This window comes from Pongo pygmaeus, chromosome 3 (assembly GCF_028885625.2).
Source record: "Pongo pygmaeus isolate AG05252 chromosome 3, NHGRI_mPonPyg2-v2.0_pri, whole genome shotgun sequence".
In the NCBI taxonomy this organism is placed as follows: domain Eukaryota; kingdom Metazoa; phylum Chordata; class Mammalia; order Primates; family Hominidae; genus Pongo; species Pongo pygmaeus.
The window spans coordinates 67,051,666-67,078,326 of record NC_072376.2 but is presented as its reverse complement, the minus strand read 5'-3'; the positions used below and the strand labels follow the sequence as shown (position 1 = coordinate 67,078,326).

Genomic DNA, 26,661 nt, shown 5'->3' with positions numbered 1-26,661 from the left:
GTTTTCACATAACTAGAAGGTGATAGACAATATGACAGTGGAATACCTCTTGTTCTCATTTAGGACAGTGTCTGAGTTGTAGTGTGGGAGACTTAAGTTAGATAATTTAGTGCATTTCCTAGTAGTGAGAGTTGTTAATTGTTAACACTTGGAAGGAATTGGTGTCATAAGGAATTGACATCATAAGTTTTGGAATCTTTTTCTGCTGGGATGCTTTATAGCCTATCTGAATTTGAAAGTGTAGTGTAGATTAACAGTTTTTTAGCCATATTATTCTGTGGTATTCCATTTAGGTATTGTGAATTATTGAGAATGCAGACCCCATGATATAGAGGTATAAATTATATTCCTTCCAAACTAATCCACAAACTATATTATGTGCTTTTCTTTGTAAAACAGTTTGTTAGGGTTGTGCTATTTGAACATATTTTATGGTGGATATTCTCAGCTTTGAGCACTGTACATTTACTGGTAAGATTTTATTTATAAATTACACATTTTAAGGAAATTTCTTTACTTCTAAAACTCGAAATATTTTTTGAAAGAGGTAATTGTTGTATATCTGCTTTTCTTCTAAAATATTTCACATATATCTGGTGGCTACTGTTTTATGTATGGAGAAGGTAAGGCATTGAGATTAACTTTCTCATACTTACAAAATGGGCTGTGTGTGGTGCTGAAAATAAGACCGGTGTCCTGACTCCCAGTTTGTTTTCTGTGTATTAGACCAGACTGCTTACTTAAAGTTTTATTGTGCTAAAAATCTGTTTATAAGTTTGAGCTCCATTTTTTTCTGTCCATTATTACAACATAGAGAAGCACATTCATATCCCCAGAGAAATTTAGTGATATGCAGCAACTTTGTTTCACTCTTGACATTACGTGTACATTCTGTTAACATTTTTTATCTTATGATTGAATGTTTCAGGTTTTCCTCCTCCACCAGGCGCTCCACCTCCATCTCTTATACCAACAATAGAAAGGTAAATCAGTATGGATACTGATTTTTGATCATTGATAGCCTTTTGACAGAAGAAACATATACTTATCTTGGAAATATTTTCAAATTTTTAATTTTATAAACACAGCACCTGTCTTTTAATTTATAAATCTAGATCCATGTTAGTTACTTTTATATAAGATGTTGGACCTGTAGCCTGATATCAAAACAGGGCAAAGAAAACTAAAATCATAATATTTTGAAATAATATCTTGCTTTGATTTATGACACACTTGATTAAAGAAGCTCCTAGACTGTTAAAAACCCAGCAAGTCAGTTTTATGGGAAATACAAACATAAATTACTGGAAATCATGAATAATACATGTCTGTTTTGGGATAAAGTAGGGAAAACTATTAGGGGACCATAGTCAAGAAAAGCTGTTTTATTCCTTGATACTCCACCTCAGCTTCCACAAAGAAGGATTAGATCCATTCTGTGTGGCAGTAGCCTTATTTTTTGTACCGTGTACTTGAGGCTTATGCTAACTAGAACGCTGTACAAAGAATATTTCCTTCATGGGTGGCAGTATGGTGTTTAACAACATAGAAATCAAACAGTGTTGCTAGGCAAGGTTCATAAGCCCTTTGAGACTCAGTTTTCCTTTTTACCAAAAGGGTTGATAGAGTTGTGAAGATTTTAAAAGCTACTGAATATAAAGTGCAAGTATAATTCTTGGCAGATAGAAATCACTAATAAGGGTTATTGTTATTTCCTCTTAAGTGGCAAATAAACTGTTAAAAATAGTGTGTTTCTGAAAAAAATGATTCAAATAATGTAAAAAGACAAAAGATGTGAGAACTTTACATCAGTAGCATCAAACCCTGCATATGATTTTCAGAGGAAACTATAAAATCAAGAAAGTATGAATTGTAAGAACATAAGGATTTAGTTTTATTAAGTGTCTGTTAGACACATTTATTTTCTCAGTCAAAATGTTAAAAAGTATTCTTTGTTAATCCTGTTAGTGGGGCTGAATTACTGATTTATAACCAAAAAACCAATTATTTAAGACTAAATTTTTAATCTGAAATATTCTGATAGCCTGAAATTTTCTTTTACTTGTAACTCAAGCTAAGTTGATTGGATTATTTATGTTAAATAGTATTAGTACATCCTATTTTTCTGTAAAATTAGGTATTTTAATATTTTTTAGGTTAAAAAAACCCATGTTTTATTAATAAAATTGTAGAACTAAATTATCATTAAATTGGTGGTTGGATAAAAGTTGTAATTTTGCCTTAAGTTTTTCCTTTTGTACTACATTATTCAAATTCAGAACTTCTTTGTACCAGACATAAAAATATATCTTTTTCTTCAACAGTGGACATTCCTCTGGTTATGATAGTCGTTCTGCACGTGCATTTCCATATGGCAATGGTAAGTAGTATTATTTAGATGCCTAGATTCAGTTTGAATCAGTAAAGTACTTGAATATTTTTAAAGCAATAAAAACGTGTTCATGGTTTAACATCTTACAGAGCAATTAAAAAATATTAACTACAGGAATGAGTGGTCTATGTATCTGCCAGGTTAGCAAAAAATTTAATGTATTTATTAATTTAATGTATTTATCAACTATACTTTTAAAATTAATTCATGGTGACACAACAGGGATATTTGTACTTTGCCTTTTCTAAAAGGATTTAGGATTTGTCACCAATTTGTCTCAATCTTCATGGTTTGTAACGTTTCTGTTTCTTCACTCATGGCACACACCTAACCTTGTTTCCATCTTTCTCCCTTGCTGGTTTAATTTTTTTCTATATCATGTGTAGGTCCCCTTTCATGTTCATTCTTGACAACTTTATCCATTCCAAGGCCTTCTGACCCCATTTTCTTCTGCATCTCTTGATCAGTCATTTATTTTAAAAATGCTGTGCATTGTAGTAATTTTTTTTTTTTTTTTTTTGGAGACAGAGTCTTGTCTGTTGCCTAGGCTGGCGTGCAGTGGTGCGATCATGGCTCACTGTAGCTTCAACCTCCTGAACTAAAGTGATCATCCCATGCAGCTAGGACTACAGGCGTGCATCACCATGCCAGGCTAATTTTGTAGAGATAGGGTCTCATCATGTTGCCTAGGCTGGTCTTGGAACTCCTAGGCTCAAGCAATTCTCCTGTCTCAGCCTCCCAAAGTGCTGGGATTACAGGTGTGAGCCACCACACCTGACCTATACTAAGTTTTAAGGATAGAGTAACCTGTATAGAGTGCTTGCCCTCATAAAAGTTATAGGCTTATGGGGAGATAGCTGGGTGACGGGAGTTAGAGGGTGTCATGGGAGCATAGCAGAGGGGTCTCCTACGCCAGAGAAGTGGAAGGGTAGATAATTTGACTCCCAGGCTATTCAAAGATAAGGGAGTGAGAGGGAACATGGTAGGTATTAGGAGCTGGAAGAAGTGTGTTGTGGCTGGAATGTAGAGACTGTGTGCTTATGCAGGACATTATAGCCATGCTGTGGAGTTTGGACTTTATTCAGAGGGCTGTGTGGAACCAGTTAGTTTTATGCTGAGTTGTGAAGTTGCTACATTTACATTTGAAAAATCTCCATTCTGGCTAGTTACAATGAGGAAGTTTTGAATTTATAGGGTGAGTAGAAAGGTGGGGTTGGCCTTCTTGGATTGGAACAACAATAAGAAGTTGTGGAACATGTGGGGGAGTAAAAAATAATTTTCTCCCTACTCTTCCTAGTTCTTAGGATGGACCCTGTATTAAAAGGCACATTAACAAGAGAGAAAAGAACAAGTTTATTAACATGTATACCTCCTATATCCATGGGAAATAGCCAGGGAATGAGTAGTTCTCTAATAGATGGCTTAGAAATCCAGATTATATAGCATCTTCAGTAAGGAGCAATGAATTTTTAGAGAAGTGACAAGATAAAGGAAAAGGGCCTTGAGTCTTCATGAGCAACCAGTTGTGGAAAGGCAATATATACTATATAAAGGCTAGTTGGTGAACATTCTCATGCAGTTTCCTCTGGTGCCTTGTCCATGCTGATAAGGGTCTAAATTTGTCTTCAGTGATCAACTTTTGTCCTTTCTGGTAGAGAGAGGACGGGGGACACCTTTATCTTTGTAAACTTACATCGTGCTTTTAGGCAAATTAGGGAGGGCAGGAAGCTTTTCCTGTATCTGCATCTGCTCAGCTACCTTCAGCTCAAAATAATCCTTATGTCAAAGAGGGATGTTCTGGGGTGACATATTCTGGTCTCCTACAGAAGTAATCCAGAGGAAAAATTAGGATGTCATGTACTCAATACCATTGAAGATGGAGAGGGAGAAAATTGAATAGACTCCAAAGGATTTATTTGATAGAATCTCTAAGTCTTAGTGGTAGATCAGAAATAGGTACCAGTCATACACTTCTAGGTATCTCTATCAGGGTATTGTACTGTCCTTCAAACTCTACCTGTTCAAACTGCACTTGCCATTCATTCACTACAAAAGATGGTATTTATGTTGACTTACTTGTTTCAGTGACTATGTTTCTTCCTCTTCTCCCCTTTTTTTTGCTAGATATTTAAGTAGTCATAGTCCTTGGGTTGTAATCGTGATTCTCCCTCTTACTATTTATGTGACTTAGAGATATTCAGCCATTAAATGGACAGCTCATTTCTTCCTTTTAACGTGGAGTTCGTTGAAATACATTGAAGCACCTTAGTCCTGCCATTTAGTAAACCATCAAATGTTACCTGTTATTTTTTATAATTATCACCCTAATCTCCAACAAGCTCCAAGTTCCCTCCCTTTTCTGCACTCTGAGGCAGTGTAGCATCATTGTTAAAGCATAGGCCCTGCAGTTAGACAGCCTAGGTTTGGGTCCTGGGTTCATCTCATCTTAGTAGCTTTGAATAATAACCTACATCTTTTTTTTATCTGTAAAATAAATTTTGACTATTAATACTTGGCATGATGGCTTTAATATGTAAGCATTTGGTGAACATGACTTATTAAAGTTTGATTTTTTTACTATTTTAATGAGACTTTCCAGTTTCTATTTTGTTATTCAGTTCCATGTATATTTGTTTCAATACAGATAAACATGAGGAATACTCCATATTAGAGTAATTCTTGAAATTACCCATTCAGTTTCATTATGGAAGGTTTTATTTTTTAAAAATGCTAACTTGGTATTTAACTTTTTCTCAAGGTAATACATGCACATTTTTATAAAAAAGTGAGGGTCTCCTGCCCACTCTTTCCTGTCCCCAACTCTTCTCTCAGAGACAAGGGTTTTTTTTTGTTTTTTTTTTTTTAAATGGAAAGCCTCTTTAGTAATAACAATTATAAACCATATTGTAAGAATTAAATAGAAGAAAGTTACAAGTTTCCTAGTAAAACAAGGTTTTATAATGCATTTGATAAATACAGCTTCTTTGTTGGTGATTCTTTTTTACCTTTGTATTTTGATGTGTTTTTAGTTCTTTCAGTGGTCTCTACAGCATTTCTATATATGTTTATCATCTTATTTCTTGAGTGTATAACTTACATACCATCTGTTATCTTTCAATATGATAGATGTGTATTTTGCTCAGTTATCATTAATACCCTTCTGTTTTCTCCCACCAATAAAATTATATTACTATTTTTGCTCCTCTTCTCATTTATGTTACTATTTTTGCTCCTCTTCTCATTTATCTGTTTGATGTACCATTCTACTGTGGTAAAATGAGAATATTAGTCTTTCTAAGCCTTCACTGAACTCTTCTTCTTTCCCCACCACCTAGCTTTGCTCAACTATAGTTACAATGTTTACATTTTGTCCTGTAACAAAAATAATTTGTGGTCTGACAGATTTTTAAATCTAAAAGCTAAACAATAAACAACATTTACATTATTATGAATGTTAAATATTGTGCACTGCAGAGATAATTGTACACCTAAGCTCCACAAGGGAGAAAGTTACATGACAAATAATTCAAATTACAAGTTGAGTATTCCTTATCAGAAATGCTTGGGAGGAGATGTGTTTTGGATTTTAGATGTTTGTTTTGGAATATTTGCATATACATAATGAGATATCTTGGGGATGGAAACCTAGTCTAAACATCAAATTCATTTGTTTCATGTACAGCTTATATCTATAGCCTGAAGTTAATTTTACTCTATTTTAAATATTCTTGTGCATGAAACAAAGTTTTGACTGTATTTTGACTGATAACCATCACATGAGTTCAGGTATGGAATTTTCTACTGGTGGCATTGTGTTGGCTCTCAGAAAACTCTGGATTTTGCAGTATTTTGGATTTTCAGATTAGGAAATCTCAACCTGTACCATTGTTTTTCCTTGTATGTCATCAGTTGTGTAAAGTCTTACACATTTTAGTGGGGTTCATATTTGGAACATGCCTTCCTCTACCTCAAGTACATAAAGATATTCTTTAATACTTTTTTCCTCCCAGAAAAAGTTTTCAAGTTTTGCTCTTCACATTTAAGTCATTTGGCCATCTGAAATTAATTTTTTAGGTATAAAGATCTAATAGTTCCCAAATCATTTATTGAATAGTCTGTCCTTCCTGAGGGAGCTACGATTATCGTCTCTGTCATCTATTACATATCTATGTGTATGAATCTGCTTTTGGGCTTTCTAGATATTCAGTTGGTTAGCTGTCCCTGTGCTAATAAATTCCATAGTATCTTTAATTATGAGTTTTATAGTAAATCTGATGTCTAGTGCATCAAAATCAATTGTTGCTTTTACATATGTATTTTAGACTGAACTTAGCAAGTTCCATGAAAAACTGTTGAGATTTTGATTAATAACATTTGTATAGTACTTACTACATAATGCTCTTTGAAGCAATTTATGTTAATTTATGTAATCCTGACAGAGTTTTAAAGTAGGTATATTGTTGCTATCTCCATTTTATAGATGAGGAAATCAAAATATTAATTTCCACATATCACACAGTAAGTGGCAGAGTCAGGATTTGAACCTATGTTGCCTGGCTTCAGAGTCCTTGCTTTTATTTACTATACCGTATTGTAATTGCATTGATGCTCCAGATCAGTCTGTGTGGAATTCATACCTTTACAGCATTGAGTTTATCAGTGATCAAGGACTTTCTCTCCATTTACAGAGGTGTTGTTTTCAATAAACTGCTATAGTTATCTCCATACAGTTCTTGAATGTCTTTGGTTAGATTTAGTCCTTAGGTACCTAATGTTTTTGTTGCTGTTATAAGTGGTATATACATTTGAACAGTGTGTTCTGTTTATATTTGCTTGTATTCAGAAATAGTTGTTTGGTTGGTTATTTTTATAGCCATTTACCTTTCTGAACTCTCACTATAATTTGTAAAGTCTATTTAGGAAATACTCTTGCAGATAATGACAGTTTTGCTCCTGTCTTTTCAGATCCTTGTTTGTCCCTTTTTTTGTTTTGTTTATTTGTTCTGGCAAGAACCTCCATTATAATATTATATAACAGCAAATTAAATTATAACAACATTATAATGTTGAAGTACTCAAAGTGGAGTTCTTGTATGATTCCTTTTTTCTTTATAAAGGAAATGCTTCTAGATTTTTACTGTTAAGTTTTGGTAGAACCATCAGATTAAGGAAATTCTGTTCCTCTCCTAATGTTCCAAGGGCTTATAAAACTATGAATAGGTACTGGGTTGTATCAAATGCTTTCTGAGATTATCATAATTGTTTTTCTTCTCTAATCTGTTAATGTGACAAATTACATTTCTACATTCTTCTAATATTAAGCTACTGTTGATTTGCTGAAATAAACCTAACTTGCCCATGATTGATTATCTTTTTTTCTAGATAAACACTGATAATGTGTTTCTAATTATTTAGGATTTTGACATCTAAGTTTATATGTATAATAAAATTGGCTTAGGATTTCCCTTTATTTATATTTTCCTTACCTGATTTTGACACCAAGATTATACCAGACAGGTGGGATAAGTCAGGGAATAATCTTTTTTTTTTTTTTCTATTTGCTGGGAGTTTGTGTAATATTGGAATGATCTGTACCTTCACTCACCTATAAAAGGCATCTGGCCTTGTAGGAAGATTTTAAATTACTGATTTAATGTCTTTAATAGTTATTAGACTCTTCAAGATTTCTTTTTTGTTTTGAGTTTGTTTGGTAAGTTTTTGTTTTTTTGTTTTTTTGGTTTTTTTTTAGGAGTTAATCCATTTCAGCTAAGTTTTTAAGTGTGTTGATACAAAGTGCAGCATATTCTCTTTATTGTTTAATCTGTGTTGTCTGTAGTTGTGATCCCTTTTTGCTTCTGATGCTGTTTATGTGTTCTCTTTTTTCTTAATCTTGTCATAAAATTGTCATGTTTTATTTGTTGTCTTCAAAAACCAACTTTCAGTTTTTTTCCATTATATGGTAGTTTTCTATGTACTTGATTTCCATTCTTTGTTATCCCTTTTTTGTTGGATGATTCTGTTTTTCTGTGTTCTTATATTGGAGACTTAGCTCATTAATTTTTATTCTTTTCTAATGTAGTATTTTAAGACTAAATTTTCCTCTGGAACAACTTGTATCCCTAAACTTTCGATAGATCTTATCTTTGTCTATGTTTAGTTCCTAATGATTTAAATTTATGATATTGTTGACCCATGAATTATCAGAAATGCGTTTTTAATTTGAAATGGTTAGGGATTATTTTCTCATAATAAATTTGACTTCTAACTTAAATTGCATGGTGGTCAGAGAACAAATCTGTTACACTCATCCTTTGAAAGTATATGTACATTTTCATAAATGTTTCATATGTGCTTGAGAAAAATAATATCCTTTGTTATGGGCAGTATCCTATATGATGTCCATTACATCAACCATGCTAAGAACATGTAGCTCAAGTCTTTATCTGCATGGTGGCCTGCGCCTGTAATCCTAGCTATTTGGGAGGCTGAGGTGGGAAGATCACTTGAGCCTGAGAGTTCAAGGCTGCAGTGAGCACTGTTCTGTAGCCTGGGTGACAGCAAGACCTCATCTCTTAAAACAAAAAGAAACCACTTCTGTATTTGTACTGATTTTTTCATCTGCTTAATCCACCAGTAATTGAGAGAAGTATGTTAATCTCCCATGATCATGGTGAATTTCCTGTTTCTACCTGTATTTCTATTAGTTTTTACTTTCTAAAACGTAAGGTGATGTTAGCTACCTGGAAGTTTAAATTTGTTGTTTCCTTGGTAAATTACATCATCCATCTTCATATGATCATCCTTTCTTTCCTAAGTAATGCTTTTTGTATGAGTCTGTTGTGTCATTAATAAAGCTACTCTTTTTTTTTTTTTTTGAGACGGAGTCTCACTCTATTGTCATGCTGGAGTGCAGTAGTGCCATCTCAGCTCACTGCAAGCTCCACCTTCCTGGTTCAGGCAATTCCCCTGCCTCAGCCTTCCGAATAGCTGGGATTACAGGCATGCGCCACCATGCCTGGCTAATTTTTTTTTTTTTGTATTTTTAGTAGAGACAGGGTTTCACCATGTTGGCCAGACTGTTCTCGAACTCCTGACCTCAGGCAATCCGCCCACCTCGCAAAGTCCTGGGATTACAGGCGTGAACCACCGCGCCCAGCCTAAAGCTACTCATTTTTGATGAGGGTTTTTTTTTCCTCATCTTTTTTCTTTCAATTTCTGTGTGTTTTTATGTTGTTTATATTCAATAGTTAGGTTTTTAAAAAATACAAATCAACAATCTTTGTTTTGTAACTGATGAGTCAGTCCCTTTTTATTACTGAGAATATTGAGCTATTTGAACTTAACTGTCCACCTACATCTTTGTCAAGTCTTCTTGAATTGACTGTTTCTTTCTCATTGATTTTCAAAAAATCCTATTTTCTTCATTGTTTTGAAACTATGCATTTTCTTTTTTTTTTTTTTAGTGGTTACTCTTGAAATTTATTATTCATACTTAACAATGTGTAGTTACATATAATTTGAACATCTTTCTCTATCAATACAGAGACTTTAGAATAATCTTTCTCTTCTAACTTATATCCTATTGTGGTTCACTATTTTAGTTTTCTTCTTTTTTAAAAAAAACTCTCCTATTGAATAGCATATGTTGTTTGTTTGGATTTGCATATATGATTACCATTTATTTGTTCAACCATTACTTCTTTTCATGTTAGATCCTCTAGGATAATTTTTCTTTTTCTCTAAGTATATCTGATAGACATTCCCTTCTTTTTTTTTTTTTTTTTTTTTTTTTTTGAGATAGAGCCTCACTCTGTTGCCCAGGCTGGAGTGCAGTGGTGCAATCTCGGCTCACTGCAAGCTCCGCCTCCCAGGTTCATGCCATTCTCCTGCCTCAGCCTCCCGAGTAGCTGGGATTACAGGCACCTGCCACCGCACCCTGCTAATTTTTGTATTTTTAGTAGAGACAGGGTTTCACCATCTTGGCCAGGCTGGTCTTGAACTCTTGACCTCATGATCCACCCACCTCGGCCTCCCAAAGTGTTGGGATTACAGGCGTGAGCCACTGCACCTGGCCTGATAGACATTCTTTTGGTGAAGTCTGTTGGTTGTAAGTTTTGCTTATTTTTTTGTTGATGTTTACAAAGGCTGTTTGAATCTTGAAATAAAATGTTGTTGAGTACACTTTTCTAGGTTGATATTTTTTTCTCAACACTTTTTTTTTTCTTTTTTTGAGATAGAGTCTCACTCTGTTGCCCAGGCTGGAGTGCAGTGACACGATCTCTGCTCACTGTAACCTCCGCCTCCAGGGTTCAAGTGATTCTCCTGCCTCAGCCTCCCAAATAGCTGGGATTACAGGCATGCACCACCATGCCTGGCAAATTTTTATATTTTTAGTGGAGATGAGGTTTCACCATGTTGACCAGGCTGGTCTCAAACTCCTGGCCTCAAGTTATCTTCCCACCTTGGATTCCCAAAGTGTTGGGATTACAGGCGTAAGCCATCGCGCCTGGCCCCCTCTCAACACTTTGAAGATGTCCCAGTGTATTCTGGTTTCCATTTTTTATATTGGGAAGTTTGTGGTCAACCTAATTCTGATTCCTGTTCACCTTGTATAATGAAGGGTCTTTATATGTTAGGTTTTTAAGATTTGTTTCTGGATCTTCCCCTGACACTGTGGGTATTCATTCACCATGTGATATTTCTCTTTTCTATTTATAAAATGAATTTGTATTTCTATTATAATCTAATGACACATTTTTGGTGGGCATTTTGTTTTTTTGAAGTACCATAATGTTTGTTTTTAATTGTGTTTTTTCTTTAGTTGCCTTCCCCCATCTTCCTGGTTCTGCTCCTTCATGGCCTAGTCTTGTGGACACCAGCAAGCAGTGGGACTATTATGCCAGAAGAGAGAAAGACCGAGATAGAGAGAGAGACAGAGACAGAGAGCGAGACCGTGATCGGGACAGAGAAAGAGAACGCACCAGAGAGAGAGAGAGGGAGCGTGATCACAGTCCTACACCAAGTGTTTTCAACAGGTTTGTTGGGTGTGCAGGAGTTTATACTATATATTTTATAAGCACTTTCAAATTTATTTTTGTTATGAGGAAGTGAATTTCAGTTCTCTTGGAAAAGAGATGCTCAGGGAGTACTTAGGAAAGCCATCTTAAAATGATAAAGGATTAGAGGCTTCCCATTACCTTGAACAGTAGTCCTTAAATTTGTTTGTTTACTTATCTCTTAAAAGAATTTTCTACCCCTTCATTTATTTTTATCTTGCCATCTAAATTTTTCATCTTAAGCTTAAATTAGTTGACCATATAGGTATTTCCAGTGTATTATAAATATTAATATTTAAAAATAAAATTATCACCACTTTTATTATTATTCTATTTTTAGAGACAGGGTCTTGCTTTGTCACCCAGGCTGGCTGGAGTTCAGTGGCATGATCATAGCTCACTGCAGTCTTACATTGGAAGAAGATGCCATCTAAGACTTTCAGAGCTAGAGAAGAGAACTCAATGCCTGGCTTCAGAGTTTGAAAGGACAGGCTGACTCTCTTGTTTCCCAATGCATTGCTCCCTAACGTAGGAAGTCCTGGGCTCAAGTGATCCTCCTGGCCTAGCTTCTCAAGTAGCTAAGACTACAGTCATGCATCACCATGCTTGGCTCATTTTTAAAATTTTTTGTAGAGTCAGGGTCTTGCTGTGTTGCCCAGGCGCACTCTCTTAAAATATATCCAGTGGATTAAAAACATTATAGTGATTTTCCAAAATTATCCATTTTTTAAAGAAAATGCACAAATAGGCTCTCTTTAAGAATTGGAAATTTTACATTTCTTTTTGTATTGAAATTTTTATTTCTGTACCACTTCCCTCAAAGAATTTTGTTCTTATGTAAAAGTTTCATAATCTTAAAACTTTTTAAATGGGTTTTCCTATTAGTCTTTCCTGCAACACACTTATGTGTTAAGTTTTAATGTTTAAGGAAATTTTTCTTATATGTATTTTAAAAAATTTTTATCCTGATTTTAGTTATTATTTTTATATTCTGTCAGTGCAAACCACATGTACAACAGTGGTCTCATAAGATTACAATACTGTTTTTACTGTATCTTTTGTTTAGATACACAAATACCATTGTGTTAAAATTTTATACAGAATTCAGTGCAGTAATATGCCGTACAGATTTGAAGCCCAGGAGCAATAGGCTATAATATATAAGCTAGTGTATAAATAGGCTGTACCATCAAAGTTTGTGTAAATACCCTCTGTGGCATTTGCACAACAATGAAATCACCTAATAATGCATTTCTCAGAACATATCCCTGTCATTAACTGACACTTGACTGTATACATATACTGCAAATTTTGAAAATAATGTAATGGAACTGCATCCTTTAACGAGAAGGAGGAGCTTTCCTCCATCCCCAGTGAGTATTACTATTGTTAGGAAAAAACAGAGTTTGTTCAGAATGCTTAAAATATTCAGTAAACCATCCTGTAAACAGATGTGCTGCCATTCAGGCTTTGGTGTTCCATTGATAGAGCACAGGCAGAGTCGATTTACCATAATTCTAAGTCGATTTACCATAATTCTAAAGACTCTAGGATTTTCAGGGTGGTAAATGGGCACCAACTTCAACTTAAAAACACCAGCTACATTAAGGAACAATGCATTAGGAAACAAGAGAGTGAGCCTGTTCTTTGAAACTTTGAAGCCAGGCATTGCCTTCTCCTCTCTAGCTATGAAAGTCTTGATGGCATCTTCTTCCAGTACAAGGCTTTTGATCTACATTAAAAATGTGTTGCTTAGTGGAGCTGCCTTCATCAGTGATTTTAGCTAGATTTTCTGGATAACTTGGTGTAGCTTCTACATCAGCACTTACTGCTTCACCTTGTACTTTCATGTTATATAGATAGCGTCTTTCCTTAATCCTTACAAACCAACTAACCTCTGCTAGCTTCCATTTCTTCTGCAGCTCCCTCACTTATCGCTGTCTTCATAGAATTGAAAAGAATTGGGCTTTGCTCTGGATTAGGCTTTGGTTTAAGGGAATGTTGTGTGGCTGGTTTGTTCTTCTATCCAGACACTAAAACTTTCTCCCTCTCAGCAATAATGCTGTTTTCATTTTCTTAACCATTCATGTGTTCACTGGAGTAGCACTTTTAATTTTCTTCAACAGCTTTTTCTTTGGCTTGACAACTTGTCTGTTTGGCACATGAGGGCTAGACTTTAGCCTGTCATTACTTTTGACATGCCTTCCTCTCCAAGCTTCCTCATTTTTAGCTTAATCATTTTTAGTTTTTGATTTAAAATGAGAGATGTGCAATTCTTCCTTTCACTTGAATGCATAGAGGCCATTGTAGGGTTATTAATTGGCCTCATTTCAACATTATTGTTTCTCAGGGAATAGGGAGACCCAAGGAGAGGAAAGAGATGACCTGAACAGTGGATCGGTCAAGAACATGTACATTTATTAAGTTTGTTGACTTACATGGATGCAGCTTATGGTACCCCTAAACAGTTACACTAGTGCCTCAAACTAGATCCCGTTCAGAGATATTATAACAAATTACTGAGTTTATTTTGGTGCAAAAAAATGTTGATATCCTTGCATAATTTTTTCATAGTATGCATTTTCCTGAACTTTTTGAAGACCTCTCATATTGTCAAGCTGTCTAGGACTGGTCGGTAGCTTAAAACTTTACCAAAAAAAATGCACAAGAAGGAACTGATCAGGATTTACTCATCTTTTTTCCTTCCTTTGGCTCCTGCTAATATGACTTATACATTGTAGGCACTTAATAAAATTTTATTGACCAAATAAGTAAACACTATGATATGTGTGTGTGTGCGCATGAGTATATGATTTGTGTTTGCTTGGTGGGAAATGTGCTGTTGACTTTAGCCAATTAAGTGCATGATTCTTCTAAGTTCAAGGGCATTACTTTCCAGAAAGTCAAATTGTTTCTAATGTGGAATGAATATATTTGAGATAGCATTGCTGTCTCTAGAATGTATATGTTTATAAGTAAGGAACTTAATGCAAAACTTGATAGGAAATAAGAGCAAAATAAATTGCTTTGCCAAGCAGGACTCATAAATTTTCTTTGCATAAATAGCACATTGTTTATAGAAGATTTGGCTAAATCCTCTAATTCTTCTGCTTCAAATACATGCACAGATATTACTGAGTTTTTATTGAAACTTAAAAGTGTTAATGTTTAAACCACATTTGATATTCAGGTTGCTGAACTGTAGGGCATTAGGAATCAATGTTTACCTAAATTTGACTAAAATGTTTAAGGCCACAGAGGCAAAAAGTGGAGGAATTTTGAGTTGTTCTGAATTATCCCAGGAAAAAATTATACTCTGGAAAATCCAAGTGAAGTGTAAGTAAAGGTTTCTAAAGGCTGGTATTTTAGCAGTATGGCAGGTAGTATATGTTGCTTTACAAATTACAGGGCCATTGTTTTGAAAATTACAGGCCCGTTTCAACTTCTGTTTTTTAGGGAGCTTAATTATGGGCCAGAAAGAAGGCTGGTCATTCTAGGATGTTTGAAATGAACTCTAATGATTTCCAGGTCCAGAGAAACCTTTGTGGTTCAGTCACTTATCAGAAAAGGGGATGGAAGGAGGTGGGTCTTATATTTTGTATGTAGGACCCAATCTTCTACCATCTGTTGGAAGGTTCCCATCACAGGGCTGCTTTCAGAATCTAAAGGCTCCAAGTTCAACAAGAGTTGGTTGTAGGGTAAGAGGGAAAAGAGTTGCAAATGACACATTATGAGATAATTGACTTTAATTATTTTTATGTAAATCTAGTTGGAGTCATTGAAAAGCCTCATTTTTTGAGAGAAGTTAACTATGTTTATTTCCTATGGTGCTAGTTTATTCTACTTGAAGACATGATACTAAAAAAGTTCTGCTTCTGAAAAAATTAAGCATTAAATTCACCAAAGACTGTCATTTATTGAGTGCCTACTCTCATACCAAGCACTTTATAAACGTTGTCAGTTCTGTAAGAAGTCTTGAAAAAGACTGTTGGCAATTTTACAGATGAGAAAACCGAAGTTTAGAGAGGTTAAGTAACAGCCTGGGTCACTCATTTAGTAAGTGGCAAAATCAGGATGTGATCCTGTGTGTACTCCACTTGTACTCTTTCTGCTCCTCTCTACTGACTGGCATGGCATGTTATTTTTCAGGTGGCATGCCTCCACACTCCAAATACAAAAGTACATATTTATGAGTAGAAAAAAATAGTGGAAATACATATACAAATATGTGCAAATGTGTATATTAATACATTTTCTGTTTTTTAAATAAGATTCTACAATTTTAATGTATCACAGATAATAACGGTCAGCAGTACAATTGGGCATTAAGCATAGCATTAATGAATCATTACTTTTGCTAGAACACAGGCTGACATGTCTTTTAAAATATGGCTTATAGTTGTCACCTATGTTAACCCCTGAGATTCCTTACCATCTTGATGTTTCATACAAATTACTACTTTAATAATTCATATTAAACATTTCTAGAAATCAAAGCTCTTCACCATACTCTTCTAAAAGATTATTCTAAGTGAATTTACTGATGTTAAGTTGTAGAAAGTGTTGACTTCTATGCTAAACAAAAAAAAGAAAAACGAAGAAATAAGAGACTTGAAGGATAAAGAGAAAGATGGAAAGAGAATGTCAGTTAAAGGACATGAAAGGAAAAGCGGTCTAGGGAGGTAAAGAAAGACCACCCTCTAACTCTAGCCATTAGTCTCAGTTTCACCAGTCTGTGTAATTCAATCCAAAATCAGAAAATGGAGATGCAGCTTCTGTTTATGCAGTTGAAATTATTAGCCATGTAGTTCCCCCTCCCAAACACACACACACACACACACACACACACACACACACGTAATTAGGATGTCAGAATGCAGGTATATCCAATCTGCGTTTTGTATGGATACTTTAGAAGTTGCTTTGATGTCTCTGTTCTTTATTTTTATACTTCTCTATTTGATGAATATTTAATAATAAGACTAAAGTTTAAAAACTTATTTGCTTTCTGTTTTGTAGTAATTGTGAGTCGTCTATTTTTATAATGTTAAATGTATGTCCAGGACTTTCCAAGAATATTGATTAGAAATCTGAGATATACAAATATTATTTTAATTCTAAAAGGAGCAAAAATTTTAAAAGCTGATAACAATTTAAATCAGTTGCAGATCTCACTTTTTCAAGAAATGAAAAAACCGAAGCATTGTTATATTAAATCTTTTTAACAGCTATGAAAGCACAGAACAAAATTGGTCATTTAACATGTGTAATTATTATATATTTATATTCTTAGCTCTAGTGCTATTTTGAGAACAAGCATTATTTTCCTCTCAATTCAACGAATATTTATTCCTCACTAATGTTATAAAAGATGCTAATGTGAGGATTTTGGATTTGGACTGCAGATCACATCTCTCTTACAGTTTGAATCCATTCAGAATTAATGGTCCAGTTGTCAAGAAAACATTTCTATTTCAATTTCAGCGATGAAGAACGATACAGATACAGGGAATATGCAGAAAGAGGTTATGAGCGTCACAGAGCAAGTCGAGAGAAAGAAGAACGACATAGAGAAAGACGACACAGGGAGAAAGAGGAAACCAGACATAAGTCTTCTCGAAGGTTTGCTCTTTAATAAAATAGTGAACCAATAGTATGTGAGAGATTTTGACTTACTGCATTATCGCATTGGAAGAGGGGAAATTTTGGCCTATGAACCAGTCTTGCTTGGTTTCATTAAAGAAAAATTCAGGGCCTTGTCTCAAATTCTTTTAAAAAAGCATTAAACAAAATACCTGTTGTTTGCCAAAAATCAACCCTATACAGTATTTCCGGTTTTGAGTTAATGCCTGTTTCTAATTTGTTACTGTATATTATAATATGCATTTCAGAAGCTGTATGGGCACTGGGAATCTGAGATAATATCAGTGAAGATGGCCCTATAAAATAAATACGATCTCTGCATAAAAGTCACATAAAACTGATTATTCCCCACATTATATTTATGAGAAAATGCATTAGATTATTTTAAACCCAGTGTTATATTGAGAATTTCCTTAGAGTGATTGGATTTTTGTCACTGATTGTGTATTTGAACAGAACACACCTTTTTTTTTTTTTTTTTCCAGTAATAGTAGACGTCGCCATGAAAGTGAAGAAGGAGATAGTCACAGGAGACACAAACACAAAAAATCTAAAAGAAGCAAAGAAGGAAAAGAAGCGGGCAGTGAGCCTGCCCCTGAACAGGAGAGCACCGAAGCTACACCTGCAGAATAGGCATGGTTTTGGCCTTTTGTGTATATTAGTACCAGAAGTAGATACTATAAATCTTGTTATTTTTCTGGATAATGTTTAAGAAATTTACCTTAAATCTTGTTCTGTTTGTTAGTATGAAAAGTTAACTTTTTTTCCAAAATAAAAGAGTGAATTTTTCATGTTAAGTTAAAAATCTTTGTCTTGTAATATTTCAAAAATAAAAAGACAGCAATGACTTTATATCCAAGAAAGGAATGTGAATGAGTCACTTAACAGGGAATCTAAAGAGCTGTGTTAGCTGTGTACATACACAGATTATCTGAGAAAAGGTCAAGGTTCCACTTGGGCCACAGTTTTTTTGTTAATCAAACACCAGTCTCATAAGAGGCTGCACCACAAAAGGCAACAAAGGGCCCCTCTAAGGCTTGAGATTAAAACTAATCTTTATCATTACTGCTGTGACACTCTTGCTTAATATATTAAGAGATTCATACATTTTTGATATCACAACTTTTTGATAGCTTTTCAATATTCTAAATTTGGGTTCCTGGTGAAACCAAATGGGGTACACTTTCATATCCAAATTAATAAAACCTATAAGTCATTTGGGTGGCCTCTATGAAATGAATTACCCTTAGTGTAGTTTCTAGGAGGCACGTGTACAAACCACTCTTCATTGTGGCACAAATTTAAATCGCATCATGACCATGTCTGTGAGCCAGGGTCAAGCTGGTTTGGCCTTCTTGATGCATTTTCCAAGGCCCACTGGTGAAGCAGCACAAGTTTTTATACAGTTACTAACGATTGTGGGGAAAAAAGAGCTTTAGCCATTTCTTACTAAAACAAAACAAGTTTATAATTCTCTGAGCATTTTTAGGGATAAGCCTAGGAGGTATTCATCGGTGATGGTAACAAATAATATGGTATTTGAAAGAATAAATTACTAGGATCTTTTAAATGGTGATAATACAAGTAATCTTAATTAGTATCACATACTAAAAGACAACTATAACTTCTGAAAAATATTTATTTCTTGTTTGTTTGATGAAAGCAACGTTTCTTAGCAGTGCATTTTAAAAAAATCTTTTAGCTGTAAATTAAAAATGGCCATAATATACCCTTGGCAGGCTTCAGCATATACCAAATTTTAAATTTAAATCAACTTGAATTCAGTGGGGTATACAAATCATTTTAGCTGTTTTAGGGCTTTTTATTGAATAGAAAAAATATAAACAATGTTGTAGAGTAATGAGAAATCCTCCACACTGAAAAAAAACTAGTAGTTTTAATTTTTTTGGAATCGTATTTTCTGAGGTGTAACTGGCTTTCATTAGATCATACTTTTCCTGACATTTTTACAATGTATTCTTTAAATATAAAAACTGACAAGATAAATATAGTGTTTCAACTTAGCCTATTTGTAATTTTTCTGTTTTTCTCTGACCCATCATTGATTCTATAAAAAAGTGCCAGGCCAAGAAACAATAGTTAGAGTAATTCTTCCTTTAAGTTCTTTCAGCAGTCTTGCCAAGCAAGCATGTATCATTCCTGATGTACTTCTACCATTGACAGCAAGAAGAATATCACCACATCTAAAAAAAACAAAACAAGATATGATTAGTACTTTAATTCATTGCTGAAGTTAATGCAAGTTTATTTTAGTGGTCCTAGTTTTTGCCACATCTGACCATTTTAATTATATTAACTTCTAATTGAGATATTTCTTGCCTCTTATTTACATTCTCCTAACTCTATCCATTCAGCTTGTGTTAGAAGGAATGCTAAAAGTATGGGGAGTTGTAGTATGGGACCAAGAATACGTGTAATTATTTTGGATTTCTCAGAAGTTGAATGCTACGTAAATACTTTTAATCCCCACAAAGTATAATAAATACATGCCTTATCTCAAATGGGGCCAAGCTTTGGCATTTATGAAACAATATTTAATGTAAGTGTTTTTGGTTAGTCATTATTATTACCTAATTCTTCCATCATTGTATGCTGGTGTTCCTTCAACAATGGATTTGATGAAAAAAGGTTTGTTTCCATTGTATTCTTCATAACCTCCTACAATGCAGAAGCCCAGACTTCCAGCTGTGTTCCTTCGTAATATAATATCTTTACAGTTATACAAGCACCTGAAATAGAATGTAATCAGTGTACATGCACATTTAAGTTTCACAGTTAAGGGAATACTTACTGTGACTCATCCCCCATTCCTTTTGTTGGCATTTGTAATGGCAAAGTAGCACTGCATAGGTCCCACTCAAAATTGTATCGTACCTTGGTGACCTTTGTGCTGTTAGCTGGCTTTTTGTAATTGAACCTGTTTTCCATAATTTTGAATATCCTTAAAAAACTGACACGCCTATTGTGTTCTGTTACACATCTACTGGGAACGATAATCATATTTTTAACTTAAGACAATGCTTGAATATGTATTAGCAAAAAGTTGGATAAACCTAAAATCCTTATTGGTGAACAAACATACTTATGGATGTCATATTTTTATTTACTTGATATAATTTTAATGAAGGCAAAAATCCTTTGAATAATCTCAATGAAAGCAATTTAAACCTAATCCTAATAAATGAATTCGTATACTTTTTTTGACCTTGGAAAAATACCACTTTACACGCGGTTCTGCGTTTGATAAGTCATAGAGAAGCATGCACACATAAAGTGAATGGAAACAGATACGTTTAAAGATTATAAGAACAATTCAAATAGGAGGAAAAACAAACTGCAGGAAACTGGATAGGAAGTTATAAAAGGAATGGGAGAAGGAAAGGCCCAGTTCTGTAAATTAGAATCCTCAACTAAAATAGCAAATAAGATTGAAGAAATTTTTATTCAGTGGCCCCCAATGGGTCAGTGTTCATATAGGTACAGGCCAAGTGTTAACTATGTTATAATTGCCATAGAAGTGTGTGTCAGGAGCTGAATTTTACTCCAAGATGACGTTGTTCACCACATTTGTAGCTGTAGTCCGGGAATTGGTTTGAAAGGAAATTGGCATTTTCATGTTGCCAAAAATCAAGATATGGCTATTTTGTTTATATACCGTACCTTAAAATATTAACTGCTTTTTAGAAACCAATAAAAAGTCTTGTGAAATGTCAAGTGATAAAGTTGATCACTACATTTGTTACCAACCTTGTTAGTCAATGTGACGTGACTTTTTTCATGATGATGTTTTCACTTGAAATAAAATGAGCTTTAGGGTTTGGCAAATACCTTTAAAATGTAATGCTGAAATTCAACTCTAACCGGTTCTGAATCTATTGTCATACATATACATCATCTATAACAATTTCTTTTACTGAAATGATTGCTTAAAACTATGAATTTCATTAAATTTCCTATTTTGTAAAATATTTATCTGCTGCATTTCACAGTAAACCTTGATGTCGGTGGTAAATTCATTCTTTGGGAGCTGTGGTGTGTCAGATACACATTTTACATAACGGTTCACTGACTCCTCATGTACAAAGCAGGTAACTGGCTATTCTGTAAATACCAAAGCATTACATTCCCACCTGGGAGGATATGTGCCCAGTTTTTTGGAGAAACGTAAGAATTAGATGATTGTTATCCAAGGTCATGATCAAATATCAGTTTTAATTGTCCAGTTTGATTCTTTAAAATATATAAATGAGTATACTTTTACTGAATATTTTATTTCATATGGAGAAGCTGTAAACAACCATCAAAAACATTACGTGTTCTAGTTCAAAGCTTTGAACCCAGTAAGTCATAGTGTGTCCATTTTCTAACCTCTTGATACTGGAGAGAACATAACTGCTTTGATCATCTTTCTGCAGATGTTTAAACAAAACACAAAATCCCCTGCCCTCCTGAAGCATCCATTCAAGTTGATATCAGTGTTACTAGTTTTATTTCTTTAAAAAGTAAAAGCCTTCTTTTAGTGGTGTTGAGTATTTAACTTTATTGCCACAGCGAGAACTCCATATGTTAACCTGTTTCAAAGTCAGACCTTGGTTAGTTGGGTCTGACTTTGTGGGCATTTTTTTCTTAAGTTGGGTTATTTCACTCCCCACTGGGAAATGTGGCAGCTGTTTTTTATCAGTGACCTCAGATACTAGGTGGCTTTAAACTTTGATTGTAAATGTCGGCTTTTTTCCTATTCTGCACTCATTCTCTAAATTTAGGCCTATTGAAGATTTGGCATAGTATAAGGAATAGCAAGGAGTTTGGTAGTTTTTCCCAATGAGAAAATTATGGTTACCTCAAGAACAAATTTAATGAAATGAGTTAATGAGTATGGTGGCTCATTTGATTTCCACTGAAACGAGTTAGTAACTATGGTGAAGTCTTGAGCTGCTCAAGAAGCTAAGCTTTTTTCTAAATTTTTATATATCCCCTTATATTACTAATTTAGTCAATACATATTTGAGAACACTGACTTTGAACTAAGTCTGCAGACTACAAAGAACACTAAGGCAGAGCCTCTTTCCTAAGAAAAACACTGTTTAGAAAATAAACCAAGTGCATCACCCAAAGCCAGTTGTGAGATCTTATTTCTTCCTGATTTAAATTATTTTAAGTTTTTCATTGCTAAGTGGTGTTAGAATAGCAGAGGTTGGAAAGACAGTGGATGTAGGATGTTTTGAGCTCTGTGAGAGCAGAAAATTGGAAATTGAATCTATAGAAACAGTCCTTTCACTAAATGTTGCTTTATTATTTTGCTAGCCCTGTATTCAGAAAGGTTTAACCTCTTGGCCCCAATTTATATGAACTATGACCATTCACTTAATAGATTCCAGTGAGTAACGTAGAGCCTCCTACTTTGATTAAACTAGCATTTATTCCCTCTTCTGGATCAGGTGCCTCTCAGTCTGTGGTGAAGGGACCACCTTTCATTTTTTTTTACCTGGTTTATTGTACACTAATACTTTATCATTAAATAAAAAATGAATTTCTAGAAAAATGAAATCTTTAGCTCCAATTTTTATTGTACCTAACAAATATAAAATGTTTTAATATAATCAACATGAAAAAGAACTATAAAAACTATGCATTGTTCATTTAAGATGTTTATGGGAGATTAATATGGAAAATCACTGTTATAATTCTGTGTTCAATTTTTTTTTAAAGTTATGAGAGAAATGCCGAGTCCCTATATTAAATGTCTATATGCATACTTTGAACAAACAGGTATAGCAATGTTTAATATAAGTGAGGTTGCTTACTACAATAAGTTGACACTGCTACTTGCAGAGGATAAGGGATAGCTAAACCATTTTCTACTACACTATTAGCAGAAAAGACAATCTCACATAGATATGTTCAGGAGAACAGAAGATTTTAAAGCAATTTTAGTAAGCTCAGGCAAGGGATAATTTAACTTCAGAATTTGTCTTTATTCCTCAATGATAGCCAATTACAACAATTTATACTATAGAGTCAAATTTAAATTATCTCTCAATGACATGAATTCTGAATTCATGAATTTCTTCTGTGTTGGTTTTTTCTGAAAATCAGAACATTCTATAAAATCTGTAAGATGTTTGATGATAACTTTTTGCAGCTGTGCAATATCAAATTTATCACCTACTTGACTGATAATTGTTACCAAGTTACATCATAACAATTTATGGAAGCTATTCTTCCAAGCGTCTTGCATTTTGCCCTTTGATGTTATTGGCCATTGAAAAACATCTTGCATTTTTTTCCTTGCAGGAAATATTAAGCTCAGTAAAAATATTGAAGATAATTTGGCAAATAAACAAGTTTGGCTACCCAGTTTACATCTTTAAAAAGTTGGGACCAAACTGGCTTCCTATCTTGCAGAAAAAATAAGGGTTTGATCTATGGTTCAAACATTTTTGACAGAACTTCTCTTTACTTGTTAGCATGAATAGATCATTATGATTAGCTTCCTTATTATCACATAATAAAGAGAATAAACTAGTAAACTAGTATCTAATGCATTAGTCTTTATGTAGTCACAATTTTTACCATATCACTAAACACATTCTTTAGTTTGGCTGACATCACAGCAAAATTTTCTGAAGGAGGCACTGTATTAAGTTACATTCTGCTCCAGCAGCTTCTTTAATATGGGGAGCAAGTACTCTAGAAAGTTTTACAATCAATGAACTGCACCAGCATAACATACCCCTACCTAAAACTTAAACTTCCAATTCACCAACAATGTAAACTTCCTTAGTTTTGTATGGTTCAGAGCTAATTGTGTTTATTGCCAAAGAACTTTTTAAAAATTCTGATACATGTTTAAATTGTACATACACTAAAAAGATTTGCCTGTGTATTCAAGTTAAAATGAAAAATATGTTGCTGGCTTTTTTTGAAGTTGGTTTTCATATCATTAGTTATGAAACAGAGTACCCTTTTTACCACAGATTCACCCAATATTTCTAAGCAAATTTTAGTTTTCACAAATACCTTGGCAATGTGTATATACATTTTTAATCTTACTAACTTAAAATGCTACTTTATTATAGGAAGTCCACAAAATATATACTTTGTGCATGGTATATTGGCATCTACTTCTGGTGACTTTTTAATTAAATACTCTTTCAAAAAATTATTTTGGCTTTTTGTTTGTAAGAGGCATTTATGATTCCATTGTTTTATTAGCCAACACCTCTCCACAAGTGGTTTTACTACTTCACCAACAATGACAGCTGCAAACCCAAGCTCCACAGAGGAGTAAAAGCAGCATAAACTGTTTGTTTTAAGAAAAAAAAATCACATATTATTTGGAATCACTTCTATTGTACTGTTTTCAGAAAAGGTATGTCTTGTCTTGACAAAAATCCAGTGAAGTTTAATTCACCATCTATAAATAGGCTACTTCCCTAATTTGGCCAATAATGTTGAACTACATACTTAAAGCAGCTTTGCTTTAAGTATGCTTAAAGTATGGTTTTACTACTTCACCAGCAATGACAGCTGCAAACTCGAGCACCACAGAGGAGTAAAAGCAGCATAAACTTTTTGTTTTAAGAAAAAAAAAATCACATATTATTTGGAATCACTTCTATTGTACTGTTTTCAGAAAAGGTATGTCTTGTCTTGACAAAAATCCAGTGAAGTTTAATTCACCATCTATAAATAGTCTACTTCTCTAATTTGGCCAATAATGTTGAACTACATACTTAAAGCAGCTTTGCTTTAAGTATGCTTAAAGCAGCTTTGCTTTAAGTATGCTTAAAGCAGCTTAAAATTTAAATGATCGTAAAAGTACGTTTATAAAGAAACCTGAAGATGGCCAAATAGGAACAGCTCCAGTCTACAGCTCCCAGCATGAGTGACGCAAAAGACGGGTGATTTCTGCATTTCCAACTGCGGTACTGGATTCATCTCACTGGGGAGTGCCAGACAGTGGGTGCAGGACAGTGGGTGCAGCCCACTGAGCATGAGCTGAAGCAGGGCAAGGCATCGCCTTACCCGAGAAGCATGAGGGGTCAGGGAATTCCCTTTCCTAATCAAAGAAAGGGGTGACAGATGATGGCACCTGGAAAATTGGGTCACTCCCACCATAATACTGTGCTTTTCCAATGGGCTTAACAAACGGCACACCAGGAGATTATATCCCGCATCTGGCTCGGAGGGTCCTACGGCCATGGAGCCTTGCTCATTGCTAGCACAGCAGTCTGAGATCAAACTGCAAGGTGGCAGCGAGGCAGGGGGAGGGGTGCCCGCCATTGCCCAGACTTGAGTAGGTAAACAAAGCGGCCTGGAAGCTCGAACTGGGTGGAGCCCACCACAGCTCACGGAGGCCTGCCTGCCTCTGTAGGCTCCATCTCTGGGGGAAGGGCACAGACAAACAAAAGGCAGCAGTAACCTCTGCAGACTTAAACGTCCCTGTCTGACAGCTTTGAAGAGAGTAGTGGTTCTCCCAGCACGCAGCTTGAGATCTGAAAACGGGCAGACTGCCTCCTCAAGTGGGTGCCTGACCCCGAGTAGCCTAACTGGGAAGCACCCCCCAGTAGGGGCAGACTGACACCTCACATGGCCAGGTACTCCTCTGAGACTAAACTTCCAGAGGAATGATCAGGCAGCAGCATTTGCGGTTCACCAATATCCATTGTTCTGCAGCCACTGCTGCTGATACCCAGGCAAACAGGGTCTGGAGTGGATCTACAGCAAACTCCAACAGACCTGCAGCTGAGGGTCCTGACTGTTAGAAGGAAAACTAACAGAAAGGGCATCCACACCAAAAACCCATCTGTATGTCACCATCATCAAAGACCAAAGGTAGATAAAACCACAAAGATGGGGAAAAAACAGAGCAGAAAAACCGGAAACTCTAAAAATCAGAGCACCTCGCCTCCTCTAAAGGAACGCAGCTCCTCACCAGCAATGGAAAAAAGCTGGACAGAGAATGACTTTGACAAGTTGAGAGAGGAAGGCTTCAGAAGATCAAACTACTCCAAGCGAAAGGAGGAAGTTCGAACCCATGGCAAAGAAGTTAAAAACCTTGAAAAAAAATTAGACGAATGGCTAACTAGAGTAACCAATGCAGAGAAGTCCTTAAAGGACCTGATGGAGCTGAAAACCACAGCATGAGAACTACGTGACGAATGCACAAGACTCAGTAGCCGATGTGATCAACTGGAAGAAAGGGTATCAGCGATGGAAGACAAAATGAATGACATGAAGCGAGAAGAGAAGTTTAGAGAAAAAAGAATAAAAAGAAATGAACAAAGCCTCCAAGAAATATGGGACTATGTGAAAAGACCAAATCTACATCTGATTGGTGTACCTGAAAGTGACGGGGAGAATGGAACCAAGTTGGAAAACACTCTGCAGGATATTATCCAGGAGAAGTTCCCCAATCTAGCAAGGCAGGCCAACATTCAAATTCAGGAAATACAGAGAACGCCACAAAGACACTCCTCAAGAAGAGCAACTTCAAGACACATAATTGTCAGATTCACCAAAGTTGAAATGAAGGAAAAAATGTTA

General features: G+C 34.9%; 2 protein-coding genes across 42 annotated transcripts in view; one reads left to right on the top strand and one right to left on the bottom strand.

Moving 5' to 3' along the window:
• Window positions 1-17,896, top strand: part of FIP1L1 (factor interacting with PAPOLA and CPSF1) — a 76,678-nt gene extending 58,782 nt beyond the window's left edge. For 17 of the 39 annotated variants that reach the window (XM_054486180.2, XM_054486208.2, XM_054486185.2 and 14 more), the window contains 5 exons: window positions 929-983; window positions 2,325-2,380; window positions 11,214-11,427; window positions 16,933-17,070; window positions 17,577-17,896. In XM_054486180.2, coding sequence (XP_054342155.1) covers window positions 929-983; window positions 2,325-2,380; window positions 11,214-11,427; window positions 16,933-17,070; window positions 17,577-17,724 — 611 coding nt within the window. In that variant the 3' untranslated portion in view covers window positions 17,725-17,896. Of the gene's footprint in view, window positions 1-928; window positions 984-2,324; window positions 2,381-11,213; window positions 11,437-16,932; window positions 17,071-17,576 lie in introns of all 39 variants that reach the window. The other 22 variants (XM_054486190.2, XM_054486181.2, XM_054486183.2 and 19 more) reach the window with 4 other exon arrangements.
• Window positions 17,897-18,712: 816 nt separating this feature from the next.
• LNX1 (ligand of numb-protein X 1) overlaps window positions 18,713-26,661 on the bottom strand; it is a 219,476-nt gene continuing 211,527 nt past the window's right edge. For all 3 annotated transcript variants that reach the window (XM_054486174.2, XM_054486175.2, XM_054486176.2), the window contains 2 exons: window positions 19,683-19,841; window positions 18,713-19,295 (listed from right to left, as the gene is read on the bottom strand). In XM_054486174.2, the coding sequence (XP_054342149.1) occupies window positions 19,160-19,295; window positions 19,683-19,841 (295 nt within the window). In that variant the 3' untranslated portion in view covers window positions 18,713-19,159. The remainder of the gene's footprint in view (window positions 19,296-19,682; window positions 19,842-26,661) is intronic.